Source organism: Pseudochaenichthys georgianus, chromosome 16, assembly GCF_902827115.2.
Source record: "Pseudochaenichthys georgianus chromosome 16, fPseGeo1.2, whole genome shotgun sequence".
In the NCBI taxonomy this organism is placed as follows: domain Eukaryota; kingdom Metazoa; phylum Chordata; class Actinopteri; order Perciformes; family Channichthyidae; genus Pseudochaenichthys; species Pseudochaenichthys georgianus.
Genome location: NC_047518.2, coordinates 14,159,892 through 14,170,978, shown reverse-complemented (window position 1 = coordinate 14,170,978; position 11,087 = coordinate 14,159,892). Strand labels below are relative to the sequence as shown.

Here is an 11,087-nt window from a genome sequence, read left to right as displayed (position 1 = left end):
ACTAATCCCATATTTCACTGTAATAACATTGTTATTACACCCATTTTACACATGGACACAGCCTGTCAAATAAATGTACCCCCCAGGATCCAGAAACCATTTAATGGTTAATGTATTTTTCCAAAAGCATTTTGAAAAGGCTCACTAAATCAGTAATGATAAAACAAAATACAACAACAATAACTGACAACTTAGGTTATGTATGGTCACCATTATGCCATTTATTAATTCATTGTTTAGAACATATTAAATGCACTTTAAACACATTTCATTTTTCATAAATATTTCATATTAAAGAGAAATATGTTTCACCTTGTGCCTACACAGAAAAGCATTATAGAGTTGCAACAATCTTGTAACCAAGAAAAAGAGTAAGGCACAAAATAGAAACCTTATTTATACAGTTTAGTCATGCTATATACTATATGTCCAAAAATGTATTAGGAAGCTATATTGTAAGCTACTGTCAGCTAAATGATCCTCGACTTTAGGTACGATGTGCATGCTCAGAAAGACCGATAACATGGAAAAAGACTGCAGCTGTGTGGAAAAAGAGTCAACGAAGGTACGTTTGTGAAGCGACAGTGGAAACTATGTTTGGTCTGGAAGCCAGTTTCTATGGTAAAGTGCATAATGTCTTTTTGTACATGGGAACCACTCAATGCTTTGACGGAAAAAAATTGTGACAATAATTTCACCAAAGTTAAAATCCTTTGGTTTACTCACATCAATTATTGCCAGCTGTAAGTAACAGTCCTGCCATCTTCTCAGTGGAATCACCCATGAGTTAAACTGAGCCTGCTGAAGACTTGCATTATTCTGCCTATTTAGGTGCGAAACCTGCAGTGCAAGATGTTCAAATATATTGTCCAGGAGTATTCTCATTGAAATTCAGCAGGTAAGCATACCATTGTTCAACTATCTTATAGCTCGGGGAGGATTACACCTGCCTTCATAAGCCCCTGCAACCAGGAACTGTTGTCATAAGATATGTACTATATATTTCTCTGATTGTCTGTGCATCGTCATGTCAAATGGGAGGAGCAGAAGACTGGGACAGGATGAGAAAAACAAATACAAATAGGCACTAAGGTGAAAAGCATAATGCAGGGTAGTAGAAATGGTACACATTATATGGAAACAAATGGAACAAAAGAAAAAAGCTTAACAGCATGATATAAGCATAAGGCATATGTTTTTTCAAATACATGTTTATACAAAAGAACATCATACAATAACATTCAGTATAAATGAACAATGAGATAATAAATGAGGAAGCGAGAAAAAATACTAATCTATTCACATACTCCCTACATATTTTCCAGCCTTTTTAATTCTGTTTCCCTGTAAACAAATCATTGAAATGATATAAAACGGTCATATAAAAATGTCCAATTGGGTTACAATGAACCATTTGCAATTGTGTGACTGTTGCTAATATTTGCTGTCAATATTCCTGCAGTAAGGCACCAATTCGGTTGTAACAGATTGACTGCACAGACAAATGAGCCAAAGTGATGTAGCGTGGCACTTATTTGTCCCATTAGCTTTGTCCATGCATTAGCATACAGTTCACACACAAATTAAGGATTGTCATGTTGTCAACGATAGAAGTAATTCAGTTTCATTGAGCTGTTTGGTCCACTAAATAACATCTGCTGTGTATTAAGGCAAGTGTAGTCGGATACTTTGCCCCGCATATCACTTCCCTTTTTGTAAATATAACATGTATTTGTTTATTCAAATGGAGCTTGCCAGTGATTGTCAATGTGAATATGCAGCAAGTCTTTGAGTTAGGAGGAGCTGAAGGCGATGAAGGTCAGTTGGGAGGTCCTCGTCATAACTTTATTCTTCATCATCTGGATCTCTCGGTTGTTTTTGGTCCTCTTTTTGTTGATGCTGCTGTTTTTGTGTTTGTGCTGCTGCAGATGAGTTCTTGGAATCTATGCATGAGTGTGCACGGAAATGCTGGAGAGGTCGTTCCTGATGATCTCGTTAACTGTAGACAGAAAAGAGACATTTGGAATCATTATTAACTAGTCACAATACATGTCAATGGAGGATATTCAAATACTATTATTATATGTAATGACGAGATGTGACCTGGAAGGTACAGAGACTTGTGATAAAGGCTTGTCAGTTTATATTCCCTGCCAAGGCCGTATTTCCAACCAGGCAATGTGGGCCTCGGAACTCCAGAGGTTGCGGTTGAGTAATCGAAAAATGACGTCCTATGTCTGTTACCGACCACTTTCCCCTTGACTTCGATGGAAAACGTCATGAGGTCATAGAAAGATGTGAAGGAGTATTCTTAAGAACTTAGGAAAAGACAACCGCGGATCTAAGAAGTCCCATTGCACATACACTATGTGCGACAATAAACAGCTGTATTTACTAAATAAATAGCATTAACAAGTTAAGACATAGGAAAACTGGATGAGCGTGGCATTGTAAGGCAAGGCAAGGCAAGGCAAGTTTATTTATAGAGCACTTTTCAACGCAAGTCAATTCAAAGTGCTTTACAAAAAAAAATAAAAATTGAATTGAAATGTATTGAAGAAAGACAGTACATGTTGCACAACCCTAACCCTAACCTTAAAGTTCTGCGATGACCCCAGAGGTGAAAGAAGTACTTAGATATGTTCAGTATCAGTATGAAATTAAACCAAAAGTACCAAAACTAAAAGTACCTATTATGGTTGTAGAAAAATAGTGGATGTCAGTAGCTGCAATCCAAACATATCACTGTCATTACCAGCCTTTAAAACTGGTATCGGCCCTGTGCACATATCTCTGTTTTGAAGTCATCGTCCTGTCCTTCCTGCACTAGTTCCTGTGCCCGCGCCTTTCCCACAGTCGGGCAGACACAGAAGTCCCCTGCCTTTATCTGCTCTGTGTTCTTTGGCAAAACAGAGGGAAGTGACTGTGAAGATGGCGAGGACCCCGAGCCCTGAAGCTCAACGCAAACAAGAAGTTCCTCAGTCCCAGAGCTTACTGCGATAAAGTGGGCTGATGTAGACAGAGAGAATGAGAGAGAAAGTCTGGTTGAACCACCATCCCCAATGTAAGGAGCCGAGACAGGAAGTCCACCCACTCTGAGGCCCAGAGTGGGCCTGCAGTGTGTTATCACCAGATACTGTTTGGTGATCGAGACCAAAACATCACTATTCTCTCTATTATGGGAATCAACAATACGCTATTAACAGGAATCACATAAAAAACACTTTTATAATATACAAACTGATCCATTGGAAATGGAGTGGAGAAAAAACTATTACAAAATGTACATTTAACCTTATTGTTGAATCCCACTGAATCAAATATTGGTGGTGTGCGTCCAATTATTGTTATTTTTAGCATAGGTACTGTAATGCCTCTTAAACACTTTATACTATGCCAAGGGTTTATATAGTCTTGATTGGCCCAATGATATTTCATTGTGATGATTACTTTAAAATATGTCTTTTTCTTCAAATTTGAAATTGAACTGTGAAAACAAGATGGTTTTTCTTATCTTCGTAAGAGACCTAACCACCATTTGTGAAATTAGAAGAGAGCAAACATTGGGGAATATCATAAATCAATTGGTACTAACGAAGAAGAAGTTGAAAAAGAATAAATTGTTGTTATATATTGTGAATAAACACCACACACACACACACACACACACACACACACACACACACACACACACACACACACACACACACACACAGATACACACACACACACACACAGACACACACACACACACACACACACACACACACACACACACACACACACACACACACACACACACACACACACACACACACACACACACACACACACACACACACACACACACACACACACACACACACACACACGCGGGTTGGGACACCCCTCCCTAAGCAGGAGGAACTCCCATTGGAAAGATCCCACCTGTGCCAATACTGCGGGCTGTTTTCAACTCGATTCCACTCTGGGATAAACAGGCATTTACACGCCGAGGTTATTTTTAGCTCTGCCATCATAAAGGAAGTGTAAGCAGCACATGTAACAATTAGATGATCAAACTTGAATGTCGCTGCTCTTTTCTGTTTGTGAGAAAACGGCTGCGGGACATTTCAAAGAAGGGAAACCCCAACTGTTTGGCAGCAAAAAGCCACAAATGTACCTTTTATTTTTCTCTAAAGGAGAGCAGTGGCTTCCTTTCTTCTTTTCAGTCACTTTCTAAAAAATAGTGACGTCTCCGTCGCCCACATATCAACTGTGGTGTTATTTTGCTGCCTTTAACCATCTAATAATTTCCATTGCAGACCCGACGATGTTCCATTCTGAAGAAAAGAGTGATGAAGAGAAAGGAAGAACTCTGGCCCCGGTGTTTTTCTTCGATGTGTTCTGTCAGCAATGTGTGAATCTCAGACACAGGATGTGGCCAACTGTTACACCACAAGACAACACCAAGCTGCTATTTATAGCTGTTTAATGGGGTAGCTTGTGGCACTATTTACCTGCTAACTTCTTGGAAACTAAGACATTTGAAAAGAACAGTTGATGAAACTTGACTGACAGATAAACAGGTAATGAATACATCAATACATGTGCATATGCTATATTTCTACCAGTTAGATGTTTGGCTATAGCTCAGAAAAAACAATTAACATTATTTTTCAGCTTTCCATTTGATCTGCCTCACCTTCCATGAAGTGACTAGATAACCACAGCAATGCAGAATTATGGGAAGACATGCTGGGAACATTTTGTCCAGAGTGGAATTTTGCTCCAATAATTCAACCAGTTGCATAATATAAACAGGCATGGGTATATAACAATATCTCCTCTTGTAAACTAAGCCCTGCAAAGCGGTTTGCAGTGTTGATTATGCCAGATGATTATTTTCAACTTTCCTGATCTCTATACGCAATTGCAGTCTTATGTTATATGATAATATGTTTATTGTTAGATATGTACAAAAATGAACTCTCTGTGGCCTGGCATCCCTTTGAGGAGCGTTGGAAACTTGTGTCAGTTGCCCAGGTTAATAATGGCAAGCTGTTACTTGTAGGACACATCATGAATAAACAAAAAACAGCGGAACATTTAGCTCAAAATATTCCCCTGATAAAAAAAAAGAAGAAAAAATAGCCATGCCCTGCTAGCCTTAGTCAAACAGAATGACAACCTTTATTAGCCGTAGTGCTAGTGTAATCATTGAAGCGCAGTCAGGACCTGTCAGGACTTATAGTCAGGGCAGGGCTGCTGGGAGATCTCAGACAGGTGTGAAAGGGACATGAAAATATGACTGTATGATGCCAGACATATTCGCCAGTGTAATGGACACATCGGCTCCTTTTTAAAGGCAAACCAGTGTGTCTTGGCAGCTAAACACCCCCCACATCTACATCTTGTGTGACTGCTGGCTGAATGAATGTCGACATTAATTAAATAAACTGTCTGGAACCTGTGATGCAGAAACAATGATTTTCTTCTACCTGCTAGAGGGGGTGGTGCTCCAGTACACATGCTGCCTGTGTAAGTGCTTACATTAACAATACAGTGCAGGTCAACCTACAAACTGCTTATTCCACCAGATATGCAGAGGTGGAGCAACCATGTGTTCATCATGTGACAGGTTGTCTAAAACCAACCCTACAGAAAGTCAGGACCAAAAATAGCACAGCTTTGAAATAACATGAGGGGGGGAGTAATTGTGGGCATGTCGCTACAGGTACTGGTGGGAATATACAATGTACTCTAGAAAGTCTAGATCACAAGGGTTAACATACACAAAAACATTGCACAGCAGGTAATAATTCCTTCGAAACAGAAATGTAATACTCTAAAAAGTTACCTAGGTCACATTCTGGCCTCCATTTTGACGCAAATTGCAAGGTAAATAGTTGTTGCAGCAAAAGTTGACTCAACTTTTGTTACCGTAGATCTAATTTCAACAAAGTGGTCTTATCGAAATAAATAAGGGAGGAACTTGTGAAGAAAAATGACTGATTAAAGTGACAAAGCCCCAGAATGCAACACACCGAAGAACTAGGAATGGTAGATCTAGAAATCTGCAGAATCCTTCAATTCCGTTTCCATGAGTTTCAAACAAGGCTTGTATCTGCCCCCATGTCTTGTGGATATACCCTATATCTTTGGGCATGACCATCGACTATGGTCAACTGTTTTCACCAAGTTTCATGAAAAGTCTTTTTCGTAATCCAAAAGATTTACAGACAACCAAATCAACTGTGCATCTGTGCTGTCATCAGGGCTGGGTTGTAACGGAATATACCGGCGTTACGTAATCAGAATACACAAATCAAGTAACTGTATTCAGCTCGCGTTACATTTGAAAAATGAGTAATCTGATTATAGTTACTATATGCAGCGTGTCTGTGAGGCCTCGCCCCCGCACGCAGATGAGAGAGAGAAATCTCTTTTAAAATGTATTGAAAGTTAGAAACGGAGATGGTTAGATAAAATGTGCAAGATAACATTTATGTAGCATTTTTTTATTGTCGAAAGGATGACATTTCGTAACGGGATAAAGTCAAAGTGAATGGCCTGCTGCTGCTGAATGCATGGGGCAAGTGACTGGAACAAGTTAAAACAAGTTATTACATCGTTTCAGATCATAATAATAAGTAATAATGATAATTCATTCTATTTAGAATTCACTCTAAATAGAATGAATTATCATTTTACAATTCATAAAATATTCATAAAATAAATATTCTAAGGAACGGTTTAAGACAGTACAAAGAATGCAGTCCGGGGGATGTTTTTTATGTGGGTGCAGATGAGAGAGCTGTCCAGAGTGACACCAAGATGTCGTGTTGGAGTTGTGCTCTTGATAAGCCATTAAAACAGTAAAATACGTGTCGCCATGTATTCAGTATTCAGGAACTAATTACATTTACAAACTAACCCTCCCAGCCCTGGCTGTCATTTGGATCTTAATGGATCCTTCCTTGACTCATTCTAAACAACGAGAAAAACACCACACCCATATGAAGAGCTGCAAGAAATTCGAAAACCGATCTTACAAAGACGCGTTGCGATTTGCATTGTATGATGAGAAGAAGTTTAGGTAGTGCAACTTTGGCCTCCATATTTGTTAGTAATCCATGCATTGGCTTTATGATTTAATTTGACTACTCTCAGAGTTCAGTGTAAACCTGACCTCCACTGGAGATTTAGTTAGCATTGTTAGAGGAGAGCGCTTTGCACTGAGGTTGTATTACAGCCAGGCTTCCTCAGAGAACAGAGGATGCCCTGTGGTGTGTGAGATGCGGAGCCGCGAGTCCTGAGAGCCACTTGGAGGTTCCTGCTCACGTAACACGATCTCCTTCAGCTGAATCAGGTCTGACTGGCAATGACCTGGCGGAGAGTGACTTCGCCTTCTCCTGGCTTCCCTCAGCTGATCATCCAAAACACAACCTTTGAACTCCAGGTTGTAACGGAGGCTTCCTGCCAGTTTCCTGTTCTCACTTGAAGTCTCTTGATACCAAAGCAGTGGAGGGGCACCTTCCTCTCACTTTCACTACATGAATAAACGGCGGCTGTGCTGGGGTCAAGGACCTTCACACTGTAGCAAAGGGGGGTGTTTCCTATGCTTACCTTCTAAAGTAGCACATTGGGTTTGTGAGAAAGAGGAGGTAGCTTCCTTCTATTGTGGCTCCTAGACTCTTTGAGGAAGTAAGTACGAGTCATTAAACCTCCTTCATTTAAACACTAGCATCAAATCTGTGCACTGGCTGCAAGACAGACTCAGAGTTAAACCTCATCTGAACTGTGATCATGTGATTTAGTTATGAAGCCAAAAGAAAGCTTAAACTTGCTGGAGAGATACAATTGAATTTCCTGCTGCATATGACTTTTGTTTCCCCACTATATCAAATCTTCTCTCGGCCTCAGCAGAAACACTTAATGGACCATTTGCTGCCTCCCACGCACGGCTCAAACGGCTGGACGGAGAGATGCTCAGACAGCGTCACTTATCTTCCACTGATAACCAACAGCGTCAAAAAAAGGGAGGGGTCAGGGGTCAGAACGCACACATATGACACGCGGGGAGAGGGGAATAAAGATGAAGAGACTGAGCGAGACACAATCATTATTCCCACAGATAAACACAAATGGAAAGAGACAAAGTGTTCCACTAATGCTTCATCATGATAAAGTGCTTCATAAATTCATCTAAGCCTCGCAGGTAGACAGCTTCTAATCCATCGCAGGCATCCCTTTGGGCCTAATGATGTGATGATATGTACAGACAGCATATTTCATCCCCGCAGCTAGGCTGATGTGTGAAGCTCTGGGCTTTCCCATGTGGAACCACTCAGTCTCCACCACTGACAGAGGAGATGGGGAGAAGAAGAAGGAGACAGAAAGGAAGAGTGAAAGAGATAGGGCTGCAGAGCCACAGTTTACCCTGAGAGCTGAGGTTTTACAACTGCCCTGCAGCAGCTGTGTGCTACGTTGAAAACAAGCCAATCATCTCCTCACACAGCTGAGGTGAACAATGACGCCATTACATACAGTTGATAGATGGATATATTTCCACTGGGAAGATTCTTTGTCTTTCTGACTTTTATAGTTACAGGTTGATTCTTTTTTTAACATACTGTTGAGCTGAGGATCTGTTTCAAATCATTAAGAAGTCGTCTGAGAAAGTTTAATCGTTACCACAAGCTTAACAAATAGTGGCCCTTTGCTTTTGTATTTGTTGCCCTGGGTCTTGCCTCTCAGGACCTGTACACTTTTTTTTTTTTTTTTTTTAAATCAAACGTATATTTTACTCTTAGTTTTGTCCTCTTATCCGCACGGAAATAACGTTTTGGGTCTCTTACACTTTTTTTAAGACACCTTGCGTATTTTCAAACTCTGGTTACTTTGTACCTGTGTTTGAAAAATGATGATGTCATCTCTTCAATTAGTGCAGTACATTGTTGCTTTGTGTAATGAAGATTCGCCAACAGTTTTTTTTGCAGTTTACGCCAGGAGAAGGACAGAAATATTATTTTCAAAAAAAACCTGTATTTGTCTAAGGCCTCAGGCAACCCACAGCCTGCCCCATCTTTACCGGTTATGTTCTTTAAGATGGTTATTCAGCCTGAAATGAATATCTGGGGATGCCCTTCATGGAAGTCATGGAAAACAAGAAAGCAAGAAGCAGTTGATGTGAAAAGAGAGGGAAATGAGAGGAAAGAAGACAATGATAAGTTGTTGGACAAAGGTGACAAAGATGGACAATGACACTAATATACTGTCTGGAATCGTGTTTGTGACCATATTTGAAACTTGATTCAACAGCACATAAGGGGCCCGAGAAGAGATGCCAAATAAGTTATACAATTCCTCTTCAGGAGAGCTGAAGAGAAAAGAAGAAAGAAAGCATGGGGTGTAAACAGTGAGTGCTCTGATGTCACCGAAGAGATTTCCGATCGATATGTCTGCTGCTGTTTTTAGACAAGGGGCTCCGGGCTCAGTTGGATAAGAGAGCTGGAGCTGCCCGGAGAAACTCTCTGTTCCTCATGTGGAGAGTCAAAGTGGAGCTGTGAGTCTCGAATGTGCCTCACTTCTCAGAGCACATGGTTGATGGCTCTTTGTTGTCAGCTGAATCTGACATTTTGCCAAAGAATTGAGAATTGGTTTAAATTAAAATCACTCGAAAAACAGCCACACTATAGACATGCTGTGATCCTGGCTCGACCAATAAATCACCAGTATCCCAAATTAGAAATCTAAAGACAACAACTTTTACTGAAAGCCCCACCACTGATGTGCTTGTTTTGGCAACGGGTGCATAACCTTTTGTCTTTGATCTCGCATGGTGTACTGTGCCTCTCCCTATCTCACCTCACTCTGTCTCTCTTTGTGAGCCTGCCACTTCCCTCTCCTCCTCCTCCTCTCATTTCCTCCCAGGCCCAGGAGGCCGCGGGTGTGCTCGCTCGAGGTCGGTCCCCAGGGAGGATGAGGGGGTGGTGTTTACAGGGTAGGAGCTGCTCTCCAGTGCCCTCAGCACTGACTGCTCTGTAATCACTGTGCAGTCTGACTGCATTGCAAACAATAACACAATTGGAACAGTCCAGTACCAATGAACTTCATTTATTTTGACAGAGTGACAGGTTTACCTTTTCTTATCCGACACAATCAGAATCAAAAAGCCTTAAGCAGCAAGGTACAGATAAAAGGCAAAAGGAAAAAGAGTTACCTACACAGTAAATCAAAAATAAAGTAGTCGTTTTTTTAAATAAGTGAATATATAAAAGTGTCAAAGTAAGTAAAGAGTCGGTAACATATTATAACCATTGTATATATAAATATATTCAAATAATCTTGTGAACCTTAAATATACATTGGGACCATTTGGTGTCCAGAATCACAGGATCACTAACCTGACTACCAAAAGTACACTCGCACATTAAAGGAATATTCTAGATTGGTGTTAGTTACTTATCCATAGTGAGTGTAAAGTAGTTGGCAGTCAGCCAATCACGATCTTTGAGAAACATTGAGTTGTACTAGTATATACTACTGAATGCAGGGACAAGAACCACGTGAATTATAGCCGCCTAGGGTAAATGCATGGCCGATAAAAAAACAAACAAAAGCAATCCGTTAAAGTGTTTACTGTATTTCGATTTTTCTCCTGTTGTCTCTGCGTTTTTTTGGCCACCTAACTCCATTAAAAAAAAAAAAAATCTGATCTACCAATGATACGTTTTTATGGGGGGGGGGGGGGGGCAAAATATGTATTGCTGCTACCCTCATCCACAACATTAAAATACTTTGCTTCAGTAATGGTATGGTGCTTTCTGTTTTTGCCCAAGCTCGGGGAGTGCCAACCGCAATACAGTAAGTAAAACAATTAGTATGGATAAGTACCTCGTACAACCCCACTTTAACCATTCCAAACTATCCCTTTAACATAGTGTGTACTTTTTTTAACAAAATATGAAAAGGATGCCGCAAGGTCTGATTGACAGATTGATGTTAAAATGATGCAGTGCAGCAAACAAAAGCAGCAAACTGGTGCTTCCAGTGATCCTAATTGCGTGGTGTAGTATTTCTTTAGCTGCAGTGGAGGAATAGCA

General features: G+C 40.4%; 1 protein-coding gene across 3 annotated transcripts in view; it reads right to left on the bottom strand.

Annotated features, from left to right (window-relative positions):
- Positions 1–213: 213 nt before the first annotated feature.
- The window catches only part of LOC117461586 (nuclear factor of activated T-cells, cytoplasmic 1-like), a 61,473-nt gene continuing 50,599 nt past the window's right edge, over positions 214–11,087 (bottom strand). For all 3 annotated transcript variants that reach the window (XM_034103521.1, XM_034103524.1, XM_034103522.1), the window contains one exon: positions 214–1,999. In XM_034103521.1, coding sequence (XP_033959412.1) covers positions 1,944–1,999 — 56 coding nt within the window. In that variant the 3' untranslated portion in view covers positions 214–1,943. The remainder of the gene's footprint in view (positions 2,000–11,087) is intronic.